Raw genomic sequence first — 15020 nt, forward strand, 5'->3', positions numbered from 1 at the left:
ATCCAGATTCACTCTGCTGTGCACACCACATACAGCCAGCCAGGTGGCAGAGACACTCTGGGCCACCTGCACAGCTGGGCTGGGTGGTCTCCTGCAGACAGAAGGGGCTACATCTGACACCTTGGCCCCCACCCCTGCCCTGAATGGCTCCTGAGGCAGGAATTCCTGCCAGTGGCATTGTCAGTCTGTAGCTTTAACAGAAACGGACACCTGGGAGAAGCCTTGAGTTGCAGCTGCTGGAGTCCAGCGCCTGCTGCAACGACCTCCAAAGAAAGCTCTAGACCCTCAGGGATCCTGGATGTGCTCCTGCCAGCAAGAACCAGCTCAGGTCACACTGGGAGTACAGTGCTTTCTCCTGAGGCTTTTCGGTCCAAGTAGAAGCTGGGTAACTAATGGCAGGAGCAGGACAGATGCACGTTTTGAGAACACACAGAGGGACCGTTTCCTTCCTGTGAGGCTGAGGAGGTGGGGGACAGGCTGAGGCAAACAGCTAAGGCACAGGGCATGATGCTGCCGGCATCATGGGGTGCCCACGTCCTCGACTTGCCCTCCACCCCGGCGCTCAGCGAGCCTGGTTTCGGAAAGGCCAGGGTGCCTGTGAGGACATGTCGCCTCTCGCCTGAGAGCCGAGCGGAATCCGAGCACCGGCAGAGGGCTGAAGGGGAGCACCTCCGGTCATCCCCTCTGGAGCCGCCTGCGCCTCCTTCTCCCCTCCCCGGACAAGCACTGCCAGCGTGATCTTGCCCCAGTTTTTGAGCGCGGGAATGTCGAAAACTTCACCGTCCGCAGCGAGGGCAGCGCCGCGCAGGTGCCGCCGCGGCCGCGGGCCGGCGGGCGAGGCGGCGGCAGCGGGTAACGGCTGGAACGCCGCCGCCCCTCGGCCGCGGCCGGCGCGCGGCTGCGCTGGGGCTCTATCGCCCCCTGGCGGCGGGAGGCGCGGGCGGGCCGGGGCGGCTGCGCGAAACTTTCCGCCGGAGCGCGAGTTCGGCCTCCCTGGCGCGGTGTGCGCCGCCGGCCCGCCGAGCAGCGCCCGCCTTTCCCGGGGCGCCGCCGCAGCCCCTCTCGGCCTCCGCTTTGGCCTTTTTTTTGTTTGTTTTTTAATTATTTAAAAGTCTTCTCTCTCTCTTTTTTTTTTTTTTGTTTGTTTACTTTTTTCCTTCTTCTCTGTCTATTTCTCCCCGCTCCAGCCTCTTCCCGAACCGGCGGGGCGGGAAGGGAGCTTCTCCGGTCTGCAAAATCAAAGCATGGCGGAGGCTGGCGATGAGAACCGTCCTCCCCAAAGCATCCAGCGCCTCTGACAAGCCCGGAGCTAGAGGGGGTGGGGGTGGGAAAGGGCGGGAGGGGGGAGAGCATGGGAGGGAGGGGGCGGCCAGTCCTTCCCCCTGCACTTGTCAGATGCAGATGGGACTGGCAAAGTTTGTTTGAATAAAAAAAAAAAAAGCCAAAAAAAAAAAAAAAGGGGGAAGAGCAGGAGGAGGGGGAGGAAAAAAAAAAAGATCCTAGAAATCCAAAAAGGCTCATCTGGGAAGGAGAGAGAGGAGAACGAGAGGAAGCGGGATGCAACTCAACCTGACGCTGATCTGCTTCGTCTTCGGGGGGTTCCTGCCCGACGCCGCGGCCCGGCGGGAGCAGATGGACACGGGGCAGTGCGACCTGCCCCGCTCGGTGAGCCGGGCCGGGCCGTGCCATGCCGGACCGGGGGGCGCGGCCGCTCGGGGATGCGCGGCTGTCCGCGGCGCTCCGTGGGAGCCACCGGGGCGCGGACAGGGGGGGTTGGGGGGGAGGGCTCGGGGACAGGGACCCCCCTCCCCGCGCGGCGCGTGTGCGAGCGGGCGCGCGTGGCCCCGCAGGTGTGGCGCTGCCCCGCGTGTCCCCCGCGACGGGAGCGCTGAGGCGGCGCGCGCACGCCCGGCGCCGCTCGGTGGGGTCCCCGCCGCGGGGTCCCGTCCGCGGGGCTCGGGTCCGCAGGGATGCGGTGGGTGCGTGGGGGAGAGCGAGGGTCGTCACGGGCCTCACCGTGCCCGTGGGGTTTGCTTGCTCCAAGCCTTGGATGGGGCTTGCGCAGGCAGAGGGGGCAGAGACCCCCGCGCCTCCTTCCCTGAAGGCATCCCTGAGGGTACCATTAACTCCTGCCTCCCTGCTCCCCCACCACTGACCAGTCCCCACTGTCCTCTCCGCAGCAAGGAGAGCTCAACTCCTTCCTCTGGACCATCCGCCGCGACCCCCCTGCCTACCTCTTCGGCACCATCCATGTGCCTTACACGCGAGTGTGGGACTTCATCCCTGACAACTCCAAGGCCGCCTTCCATGCCAGCTCCAGCGTCTACTTTGAGCTGGACCTCACTGACCCCTACACCATCTCGGGGCTGGCCAGTTGCCAGATGCTGCCCCATGGGGAGAACCTGCAGGACGTGTTGCCCCAGGAGCTGTACCGCCGCCTCAAACGCCACCTGGACTACATCAAGCTGATGCTGCCCCACTGGATGACCCCTGACCAGCGAGGCAAAGGGCTCTATGCCGACTACCTCTTCAACGCCATTGCTGGCAACTGGGAGCGCAAGAGGCCTGTCTGGGTGATGCTCATGGTGAACTCCTTGACAGAGACGGACATCCGCTCCAGAGGAGTGCCAGTGCTTGATCTTTACCTCGCCCAGGAGGCCGAAAGGATGAAGAAGAGAACGGGTGCAGTGGAGAGGGTGGAGGAGCAGTGTCACCCGCTCAACGGGCTCAACTTCTCCCAGGTAAGGAGGCCTCTGGCCGTCGTGGCTTATCCCAGGAAGTGGGAGGCCATTCTCCTTGTGTTTCAGTTTATGGTGGTGAACCCCAAGCCTGTTGCAGCGGGGTGGGTCACTCGCAGGCCTCAACAGCCTTTGCGTTGGGCTGACTGTTTTCCATCGTGCCTATCCGTGCTGCCTGCAAAAAACCCAAGATGTACACAGGGAGTTTATCACGTGTATTATTTATTTGAGAGGCAAATGTCCAGGGTGTGAATGCATGTGTCTTCTGGCTTGTCACTTGTGCAGCAAACTTCCGTGCCTCTAGTCCAGAGCTGGGCAAAAAGCACTTCTTTTTGTTTGTTTGTTTTTAAGGTGAAACACCTCTGTGATACTTGTCAGGAAGATGATGAAGCATGAACAATGAAATAAGAAATTTTGACATTGTCCAAATAGATTTAAGTATGTGCAAACTGTCGGTTGTCTTTTTAGTAGTTACCACAGGTCAAAACAAACCAGTTCACATTGCCCGCATGTACCGGGGGGAAATGAAGGGTTCAGTCTGCATGGTGGTTTTTTCATTTTAAAAGAGGTAAAGTTCAGCAAAAAGAGAAGGATGTAGATTAAGAAACAAAAGTTATTGGTGTAACTGGACTCCAGAATTCTTTCAGTGGATTTAGCTTTAAACAACCAAATACTAAGCCATGCAATCTATTTCATTTCGGTGGATTAATCAGGAACACAGTCACAGCTATTGACTTTGCTTTGTGAAACTGTTTATATGAAATCAGATTTACTACAAATTCAGGAAATGAATGTGTGTGGAAGAAAACAAATAATCCAGGGGAAATTGAAGACGGTGTCAGTTTCTGCTGTGATATTTTGGTTTTAACCTGCTTTTCATCATTAGCTTTGGATCAGCCTGTTTCCAGCTTTATCTTACTGTCCTAGTTTGAGCAAAAAAAAAAAATCTTGGTGATGTGGGAATAAAGATTAAAAGATTGATCTTTGGTGTGATTAAAATGTCCTTAAGAGTGCCTTCACTCCCTTCTCTGAAGTCTAGTGGGAACTGTTCTAAAGGGAAAAAGCCTAGCTTTCACTAACATTTGGTTCATCAGTTATTTCAACTAGAAGTCTTAACTGCCTACAGCCTTCAGAGGAGAAGACTGGTTGTTTGCACTTTTGGAGGTATTTTTCTTGCTTATCAACAAAAATCTTTAAAATATAGCAAGCTCCTCAGGACCTCTGCAATTAACACACATGCAAAACAAGGAATACATTTTACCCTGTTCTGTTTGAAAAGTTTAAGTGCCTATCCTCACTATTGAGCCCCCTCTTGAAGATGAGGTAAAAATAATTAACTATTCCAGGCATCTAATAGCATTTGGTTGTATTAGGTCAAAAATGGCAGTTAGAATCAAGCACATGAAAGCACTTGGTTAAAAATGTACCTCTTGGAAGCCTTTTAAACGTGAATCATGTTCCATTTTTTTCTTTTTAGAGAGAGAGCGAGTCAGCAACAGAGAAAGTAAAAGGGACAGCATACAAAACTCACTACTGCTCTTAGCATAATTCAGTTTTTCTCTCATTCTCTAAATCTTCAATCAAAACAAAAATTTCCCATTTGTTTTGCTATAATAATCTAAAAAAGAACAGCAAAAGTATTACTCCTATTGAGTAGTAAAGGACAAGAATTTATACCAAACGTTTATGGTGATTAAAAAAACCCATTTTATTACAGAGAATTGATATTGCTGTTAAAATAGATCAGTGTTCAGGAAGCTTTTTCCTAGATTGAAGCTTTTTCTGGGAACAAGACCACTAGAACAACATGAGACAAAACTAAACAAAACAGACCAGATATTTATTTTCTTGCTTCCTCTGGATTTCGTGCATCCTGACACCTGGCTAGTTGTTTAACAATAGTAATTTGTAATGTTATCACACCGTCTGGCAGTCCTACTGCTTGGTGTATTACTGTGCTAATTTAGTGGAGTGGATTGCTATTGCTGGGCTTCACCTCCCAATTTCAGGTCTTGGAGCCTTCCTTAAGCAACACCTAATTAAAACATACTAAAATGGAAATCAGAAAATGAGCAGCTTTTGTCTTGTAGGGTGTTTGCACAGTTTGATGAGAACATCTGTGATAAATTACAGTCACAAATCTGCTAAGGGCATCAGCAGTTTTTACCTGTTTTCAGCATTACTGTTACAAGAATACTTGACATAATTTCTATATTCAGAACTCAGGTTTTAAAATATGCCTTGCAGCATCATGTCCATGCTTTTCTTTCTCACATCCCCAAAATCCAGTGTTTTTGCTGTAAGAAAATGAAAAAAGAAAAAAAGGGCTGGGTTTTTTTTTCCACTTCTTCTTCTCAAAGGCAGCTTTGTGCTACTGCAAATATTTAATCTGACAACATGCACCAAATCTGTTAATCTGATATCGTGAGGAGGAGGAAATCTAGGAGTGGTCCTGGTGTGGTACTTGGTTTTGATCTACTCTGAAAGAAAGCGGATACACTTGCATTTTTGACCAGGAATGATCTTTGAATCGTTCTGTGTGTCTTTGAAATGTTGATTGTCTTAGCCGGATGAAAAGATTAAGGTGGCTCATATAATTAGCTGCTTCCTGGAGAGCCAGCTCTTGCAGGTAGAGCAGGGCGCATTGTTTTCTATTGTAAACCCACAAACTTTGTAGTTTGATGCTCTGCTCCCCCCCCCCCCCCCCCCCCCGTGAAAGCTCCGTGAAAGCTCCACTCAGTGTTTCGTGCTGCTCTCCCAAACCTGTACTGCTCCAATCATCCTGCTTTCCCACTGACCCGCTTCTTTCCTGCATGGCTGGTGGAGGGAGCATCCTCACACCCCCAGGGACTGTGGCAGCTGCTGGTCACACAAAGGATAGGCCCTGCGTATTACATGCTAGTGGCAAAAGGCTGGATTGAGAGCCTGGCAACAGGGGAATCCAGTTTTGGGTCACGTTGAAATGTCATTGCTCTTTGGTATACAAAGTTGGAGGGTTTTCACTGAAGGACAGAAGGAGCTGAGAGGCGTGCAAAGAAGCAGAAGCAGACAACTTTTCTGTTTGTCAGTGTAGATGTTTGTTTACAGAGTGGCCAGAAAAGTACATAATCAAGTGGGCCAGGACTAAGAAGAGCTGGTGAGGGGCGGATGGTGTTCAGGGACTTCTCTTCTTGGGATCCTGTCAGAGGCACTGCAGCTGGTGCCATGACAGGCCATAAGGACTTGTCCACACATCCTCTGAGGCACAGCTTGGGAAAGGGTTTTCCTTCTATTTGGGACCCTCATGTGAGTCTATGGTGGAAAGTTCTCCCTAGAATGACATACAGTGTCCTTGAAGTAAGGAGGATGGTGACTCCTGCAGCTGTGCAGGTCTGTCTGTGTTCATTCTGGTCATCCCCACTAATAGCTGTACAGTCAGCAAAGGGAAAGTCTTAACATCTTTACCCAAACTGCTCTGCCCTGGGGAGGTGTATAGTAACTCTTGCTCATGTTTGATATTGTTTCTCAGCAGAATATGCAGATCAAGACAGTGCTAATACCTCCTCTTGCAAGTTTCTCCCATCCTATCCTGAGCTTGCTCACTTTAGGGAGAATCTGCATTCAGCTCATGTCAGATGCCCAGAGTCTGAAGATTCATGAGAGGAATTTTGTTTCGGGGCCCAGCTTCGTCATGACCTGTCTGTGGGGGAAGCTGTAAAGCCAGAGAAGAGCTGCTGGCACACTCTTTTTTTCCCCATTTTGCTAGCTGGGGCTTGGGAAGCCCTGACTCTGGTGTTTTCCAGCTTGTATCATTTCTAACTGCAGGGGGAGATGTTAAATATCAAACTAGTGTTGATTGGATCAGAGACAGCCTCAAAGAAAGAAACCTTAGACCGTGCCAGATTAAACTTCACACTTCACCATTCTTCCTCTCTCATTTCTTTGCCGCCTCATTCTCTGCACAAATAAACCTCGGCTCCCTGCTTTCTACCAATGAGACAGCATTCAAGGGGGAGGAATGACTTTGTTAACAAAATCAGTCTTCATTTCCCAGGTCCTACTGTTCCATCAAACACTAGGACATGGCAGCTTTGATTACTCTAGTGATAGGATTAGAGGGGGAACAAGTGCCGGTTAATAAAAGGCCAATGGGTGGTCCATCAGGTTTGGTCCATCATGTTTGGTCACTGACAGATCTGCAGTCTTGAAGCTGGACCTTCAGTGGCAGAACAGCATGACACAGTAATATATAGACAAGGCCATGGCCTGGACTTGCTATTCCATCTCCCCTGTCCCCTTGAAAAATTAAACATTGCTGTGATCACAAAGCTGGGACTCTCAGAGCTGATGGAGATTTCAAGGGAAATTTTGTTTATACTAGTGAAAGATCCAGACTCAGTCTTCTAAACCAAATTAAAGGGCTCAGTTTTATAGCTAGTTGACTTTTGGCAGTCTGTGTAGTCTATTTGAAGGAGTATTATTGATTCTTAGGGTTTTTTTAAATAGGAAAAGTTGGTTTTGCCTGGTAGAAATTTTCGCTTTTTGCTTTTAAAAAAAATCATGCTTTTTGTAAAGTGCAAGAGTCATCAAAAATAGCTTAATATAATCTATTTTATTTGCTGAATATTGTTGAAAGAAATGTTAAAATGTTTGATTATACATGGTTATACATAATGAACCTAGTTTTCAGCTTGATGACTTCACCCTCCCCTTCACCCACTGCCCCCTCAGGGTAAAAAAGATTCCCCCAGTAAAATTAACCTTGGAGTAGAAATTCATACAAGCAGAAATAGAAATCCTTCAATTTAACTCCCTTTGAATACTAGTGGAGCTGCTTTATGTCTTTACCAGGGGAACTGTTGAGGGTGAAACTGTGCATGTATTACAACTACAGTAAGCACCTGAAGGGATCAGCAGCTGATGTTTTATAGCTGTAACTAACTGTACGTGTTGCTTCTTACAGCCCAGCCCCCTTGAAAGGCCCACCCTGGCATTTGATGCCAATAAGAAAAAAAGCTAGTCAGTTAATGATGGCTTGAGGGGCAGCTGGCAATTAATCTGTTCTATTTATTGTGCATATAACTGCAAAAAGTGTTTGGAGAACGGATTAGATATTAGCACTTCCTTTCCCTCTGATCCTTTATACCTCCCTTGGTAAGTTCCAAGCCCAGGACAGGTGTATCTGCCTCCCACAAGCAGATCTGAAGAGGATTCTGCTGTTTGATTTCTTTGCAAAATTATGTGGCTTGCTTTTCATCAATTTTATGCAGGAATTGCATCTTTATAAGGGGAGCTTTGAAAGGAACAAATCCCCAGGAAACAGTGGTGAACAAACCTGGCACCCAAGGGAGTCTCTACTGTATTCGAAGCAGCCGAACGTTACCAATCTATAGAAGTCAAATAGCAGAATTTTGCCAGCTTGCCCTGTATGTGTGGTGAGAGGTGAACTGAGTGGGGGTCTCTTTGGCTGCAGGGATGCCTGGTGCTGCTGGCAGGTAGCCCTGGGACTGATGCAGCACTAGTAGTGTGGAGAGCCCCCAGGCAGGTGCTTTGAGTTCTGCTCAGAGAAAGGGAATCAAAAGAGGGACAAATGACCCAGATCCATCCCCATACTTAGGCACCAACACTGCTTTCAAATCCCTGTGGGATCTCCCCTGGAGCAGTTTGCCACCTCTGAGCCGCTCACCGGGTAAGTGCAAAATACCCTTCTCATCAGTAAGTGCTATTTCCATAGCCAGGAGTTTCTCTCTGCTGTCCACTGTCAGTTTCAGATGCTTTTTCAACAGCAGTCTGGATCCTGCCCTGAGCCCAGAGTGCTTTGCTTGTAAACAAAACGAACCATTGATCTTAAAAACCTCAACTTCAAGTATAGTGCAACCTACAGTCCTCAGAAAGTCTTTAACAGCCTCTCCTCAGCTCCCTAGTGAGTAGCAATCCACGTTATAAAGCCAGCCCACATAATTCAGACTAGTCAGAGGTTCCTGTATTGGAAAGGCCAGAAATGATCTTAAGCAAGGGCACTCATTCACCTTGCACTCCTGCAGAGACAGAGATCCGTGGCAGGGCTCCTGGCAAAGCACATTTGGGAACTTCAGAGGGATGTACTGTAAAATAACATATTTCCTCTTTGCTCGGCTTTACACTGCAAACCCTTATCAATCTCTTCACTGTCATTAGGAGCTGATGATACAGGTAAAAGGCAGAAGAAATCACAGAGTTGCTGCTTGAGCCACATGGAATTGGTGTGATTTTGTTTATCTCATGGTCCTATTAGAGAGGTTGCCTGCATGCTTGGATGAGGGACTGTAAAATGACTTCCCCTGAGCACAGTGTTTAGGATAGCACAAAAGCGGAGATTTTCAGCAATGATCGGTGTGTTGGGAACTTAATTTTTCTAGTGTTCAAGAATCAGTATTAGAAGAGCCCTATTTTGCAGGGAAGTACATCTGCCTTCTGTTTACACACTTTTCTAAATATCTCTTTCAAGCTGATAAGCAATTCAGATCCTAGATGCTGCTAGACTTACAATCTGCAGTAGGCATTGTGGGTTGATCACAAGACTCCAACATCTTTCTAAACATCTCAAATTATTTCTAGGTTGCAGTCACTAAGACTTTTTTTCTGAACATTGCAACAGTGTTGAACCTAATGCTCTTTCTGTAATCCATAAAGTGTTACAGTTTCCAACTTGCTTGACACACCAGAAATTAAACTGGTGCCCTCAGAGCTTAAAACTGCAGGTACCACTGTTTGAACTTAATATCTCAGTCCTTGGACTGGAATTGGAGCAGGGCTATACTCTTTGCAAAGTGGGAACAGACACACAACTAAAATGCATGACTGGTTGTACACAACAGCTAGTAGTAATGGCATCTCATTCATCTACATTGATTTGCTTTTTTCTGGTGTTGAAGAGAACAATATAGCTTGGCTTGTGTTATTTAGTATTGGGTCTAGTTGTCATTTAAATGCACAGACAATTAGAAGTGACATGGTTAATACCTGTGTCAGAAGCTCAAGCAGGAATTAGCACAGATGACTGCTGCTTTTATCACTAGTTATTCCAACAGCAGTCCTTACCATTTGGGTTTCCAATTTTTAGAGCTTCTGCTGCAAGTCATTTCAGGACTTGTAGCACAATATACATGAAAGTTGTAAAAATCGTAAATTAAAACCATGTGTTCAGCATTTGGGGATGGATGTTGTATGACTTGAGGAGGCTCATTAGCAAAAGTATTTTTAGTTTGAATGAGATCAAAGACTCTAGATTTTCCACTCTGAGGGTCATTTAACATAGGCCTAGACACCCCATTTCTCATCATACATAGACTCCCATAGGCCAGTTACGCCTGAAGAAATCATCATCCCTGAAATATTGTAATTAGATTTATTATCAGTGGACCTCTGCTGATCACCTCTGTCCAGGCACTGCAGCAACACTGAGGGCTGAAGAGACTTGCAGATGTCAAAAGGGAGTTTTATTACTGATTTCTTCAAAATTGACGTTGTAGCCCATGCCAGTGGGTAGCAGTTTTAGATGTGAAAGACCACTGGTATGAAACAAATCCTATATGTTGGACTCATTCCAGAGTGTCTCTTGAAGCCAGGGATAACACTGAACCATTCCCAGAAACTCCTGTTGGCAAATAAAGGACTGTGAAAAAAAGAAAAAGACAGTGTTCTGATTTCTTCTTTTCCTAGGGTGCATTCAGGTGGAAGTTACGAAACCTTTCAAAGGAATTCCGGTCCAGAGGTTCTTCATGCTTGGATATCCCTACAAAATCACAGGGTTCACTGAGATGGGCATAGAGAAGAGCTAGCAATTCAGTCATAGCCAACACGTTAGCTGTAAAAACACAGTTAAGGGAATACCGCTAAATGATTTGAATTTTTCCCCAGATTGCATCAAACTTGCTTCTTCTACCCTGACTCTTGTTTCTGGGCAGCTGCTGGGAGACACAGATACATAAAGCAGAGAAGAAGCTGCCTTCATAGAGCAAACTGATACTCATCAGGTTCCCTTCTTGTGCCGAGGAATGAGAAAAAGGAAACAAATCTTCAAGTTATTTTCAAACCTCTTTCCATTTTAATAAAAGTCAACTTATGAGGAACACAGGGAAAATATTTCTTTAAAATAGGAGATTCTATGTCTTGAAAGTACCTCCTCTATATTTTAGTAACTGTATTAAATCTAAGGTTTCCATTAAGCTCCCTCACTTGTGTTAATAATCACAATGAAGACTGATTATTCTCCGTACACTTTCTACCACTGCACAAATTTTGCCTTCCTTTGATTTCTTGCAGGCTTTTCCTATTACAGGTGACAGCATAATAGTGATGGGGAATATTTATTTAAATGTGAGACAAAATACTCACAGTATAGGAGTCTGCAGAGTCAGCAGAGGGGGAGAAGACAAAAGGGTGATTTGAGAAACTTTTTGAAGGTCTCTATATTTCTGTCATGTGATTGATTTACAATTTCACTTATGATTATTGAGATTCATGTTACTCTAGCTGTGGTCCCATTAGCTCTAAAACACTGGTAATGTCATCATTAATTGCAAAAGAGCTAAGCCTTACACCATGTGAAGAGCTGGTCCTGATGTACTGGGAGCCAACTGGGATGCTAATTTGTAGTTTGCTTTCAAGCTTAGGTAACTCTTTATTTTGGGGATACCATAGGAGCGAGAAACATGCTAAAGAGTCTCAAAATGATTGTTTTTATAAGAGTTAACTATATAGAAAGCCTTTCTTTTTCATAATGACTTTCCCAATTAATACATGAAAATGCTAGAAAGAACATTCTCAAAAAAACTTGCTGTAAAGAGTAACTTACTAAGACATAGAATCAAATACAGGCAAGTTATGGCCTGGACCATTCTAATATGCCTGACTTTCAGTCAATTAAAATGCTCTGTTGCTAGGCAGTTAAAAGCAATCTAAACTTCTGTATCTTCAGCATTTCTCATTTCCATTTGCAGAATTCCAAGGAGAAAGTTTCTCCTTGCTGTGAGCATCAAGCCACGAGCCCAGGTTTTACCATCCTGAAATAATCTTCTGGTGGTGAGATGAAGTTCAGAGGGTCAAAGCAGAAGGCATTTGTAGGAATGAAACAATATTCGACATTATGGGTTGGCTGTATGCAAACTCGTGCTGGCTAGCTTTTTACCCAGCTAATTGTGTGAGGCCAGGGAGGATTTTCTTTATTAACTCAAGTGGCTTGGCTGTGAAATGAGACATACTATACAGTGTATAATTCAAACTCACTTTCAAAGACATTTTTGTTGAAACTGGGTATCCAGAGAGACCTGAGCCTTTAATGTGTAGTCATCTGAAACACACTCTAGAAACTTCATTATTTAAGGTCAGCATTTACACTGGTTCATGTTCCAGTAATAGAAGAGTGCTTGCTTGAAAAAATTACTCTATATCTTAATAATGTGTGGGATTTTTTTCTGAGAAAGAAACTGACTGCTTTGAGCATTTGCTATGTGTCATCTATGACTGGATAAGTGTGTAAGTGATGTACCATGTAGAGACTTCAGGAAGTTATGGCTCTGAAGTTGAAAGCAAGCATAGTCGGTGGATTTGGGGTACACTCTCAAACCTGAATGTATTAGTTGTTGATAATCACTTGTAGTAGTACCTCATGTGTGTCTTGGGAAGTACAGAGTGCTGTAATCTCCCAAAAGGTGTCACATTTTGGCATAGTTTGGATGGATTTTGTCATTACTGACAAACAGATCTCAGTAGAAGATATCCCTAGGAATGCAAAACACTATCACTAAAACCCACACAAGATCCCTTATCATGCTCTCTTTAAAGCTGTTGCAGATTCATTTGAATTATACTGGAAAGATTTATCTCTTATTAATGGAGTGCTCCTCATTTTTTAAAATTGAGTTGTTGTGCAACACATCAAGTAACAATGTCATAACACATCGTAAATCAGTTTATTCACTGAAGGATTCTAGATGAGTTAATCTAACATCCTGGACACAGTTCATGAGCAGTTAATTTTAGCAGTTCTCTTTGATATATATCAGTTAAGGCAAAGCAACTCCAGCCATCATGGAGTAGAGTCAAAACTGGTTAACAGCAAAGCAAGTACAGACAAAGATTGTTCAGAGATAAAACTTCTGGCAGATCATTCAAGGGATCTTTGCTTTATATAGAACAATTGTAGCTCTAATACCAGCAGTTCTGACTCTCTGGGACAAAGAGAAAACACACACACATACACCAAACCACAGATGAAAACCACACACACCACTCAGTACTTGTATCTAACAAGAAAGTCAAGCTAAAGTTCACCAACTCTGACGTAGTTACTAAAGAACTCCATGGCAGGCAATGAAATGGGAGGAAATACCTCCAAAAAGGCATTCAGGAATTATTCCCATTGTTAGTGGGAGAAACTGAGAATGTTTGATTTGAAACACAAAGTCAACCAGCAGCCTGCCAAATGCTATTTATCTCAAGGGCATGCAACATAAATAACCCCAAGGGTTAGCTCCAAAGCCGGGGAGCAGGAGGTAGCAAAACAAAAATAGGGGAAGGGATTCCTCTCTCTTCCCTGTGGATGTTTGGCATGCTACTGACAAGATTTCAAGGCCTGGCACTCCTAACAAGGCCAGTATATTAAGGGTAGTAAGCCATACCAAGAGCAGGGAGTACAGTTGAATGTAGCGTCGTGGAAGAGACCATGTTTTGAGACCAAGCCACTAAGCTGTCACATATTTTCTGCAAGAATTAGTCAGGGAGACTAATTAAAATGGAAAAGTCAACCAGAAAAAAAAATCCTCTTGTAAGTTTAAGTCTGAAATGATTGATCCTTATTATACAGTAGGGACAACCAACATTAATTTACTATTCAAATGGTGGTCACATGCATTTTCCCATTCTTCCAACACACCAAAGTAACGGAGCCTTCTTACACTTTGGTTTTAAGAATAACAAGCTTAGCAACTGTCACATCTAGTAATCCATCATCCCTATCAGTCAGGGAAGGAAGGTATGGATTTTGCTGAGATTGCTTAGACCTGAGAATATAGCTTTGAAGATACCAAAAGACTTGTCACCCATTCTTCTGTTCTCTGCGGTAAAGCTCGGTGTAGTTCCCATTTCAATAAATTAAAACAAGTATTCAGTCATTACACCTGGAAGCTAAAACTGGATCTCTGTGGTCCCTGAATCTGGGTAAGGACTTTCCCACTGATTTATGCAGAAAGGGATTTTGTGTAGACAAGTAAACCGTTAAGAGAACTAGGAAGAAACAAAAGTTAGTCAACATTCTTCTAATTTGATTGTGATTTCAGTAGTCTTAAAAAGCAGACTGAGTGGAGTTACTTGTGGTTTCATGGTGATTCATGATGAAGTCTTGATTCCAGTGTTTTGAAGTGTTTTGATTCATTTATTTCTTGGTTCAGCCATCACTGCTAGAGATCACTGTACAGAGTCCTGTACATCTATATGGTCTGAGTATCATTCCTTCTGAACAGAGAACAAGCAAACTGGGTGTCTGGATAAGAAATCCTGATCCTTAACATATACATATAGGAAAATTTTTTATCTATAAGCCTTACACAGCATGTTGGAAACTGAGGCATGACTTCAGAAGCTGAAATACCCCAAATATAATATGAAATCAAGGGCTAGGACAGTGATTTATCCATCTATAAATTTCTTATTCCTTTCAACTTTTTAATGCTTTTAGAAAAAGAAATATTTGTGTTTTGAGGGAGGAGCATCACTGAGATGGTGTTATGAAGGGGATATCTACAGAAGCCTAGGCTGAAGTCTAGGCAAACTTCAGAATCAACAGCTCTTTGGGCAAGGGATTATGGGACACATCTCCATCCCTTGGCAAACAGAGCAGGTTCACACGTCTTTGTGTCCTAGTTTAGTCCCTAATGAAACCAATTTTCTTAAACTCAAATGATCTTTACAAATGGCAGAGAACACAGACTTGCATGATTAGCAATGAACCAAAGGCTTTTGTGCTGCAACAGCTTTTGTGGAGGGATTATTGTGTTGAAAATCCACTGATTTTAGCACAGGCAGGAGAACTCAGCAGTTCCACTTTGCATGTCCTGCCATCATTCAATAGGCAGACCCTGTTGCTAGACATTGCAGTAGGGCAGCCAGTTGGTTTCTCCCAACCTCCTTAGGTTTCCAGATGTCAAAACAAAATGAGAGAGTCTTAGCCATCTTCCATGTGTTTACGCTGGAGCTGCTAGGCAGAGACCAAGCCACAACACTGCACAGCTTTTCAAAAAGGACTTAATAGGCTTCTCTGTAAAC

General features: G+C 45.0%; 1 protein-coding gene across 1 annotated transcript in view; it reads left to right on the plus strand.

The window, feature by feature from the left end:
- The first annotated feature begins 764 nt into the window (after positions 1–764).
- Positions 765–15020, plus strand: part of TRABD2B (TraB domain containing 2B) — a 288315-nt gene continuing 274059 nt past the window's right edge. The window contains exons 1-4 of the mRNA XM_062004363.1: positions 765–1088; positions 1142–1231; positions 1504–1665; positions 2181–2741. Coding sequence (XP_061860347.1) covers positions 765–1088; positions 1142–1231; positions 1504–1665; positions 2181–2741 — 1137 coding nt within the window. The remainder of the gene's footprint in view (positions 1089–1141; positions 1232–1503; positions 1666–2180; positions 2742–15020) is intronic.

Source organism: Colius striatus, chromosome 10 (assembly GCF_028858725.1).
Source record: "Colius striatus isolate bColStr4 chromosome 10, bColStr4.1.hap1, whole genome shotgun sequence".
Taxonomy (NCBI): Eukaryota; Metazoa; Chordata; class Aves; order Coliiformes; family Coliidae; genus Colius; species Colius striatus.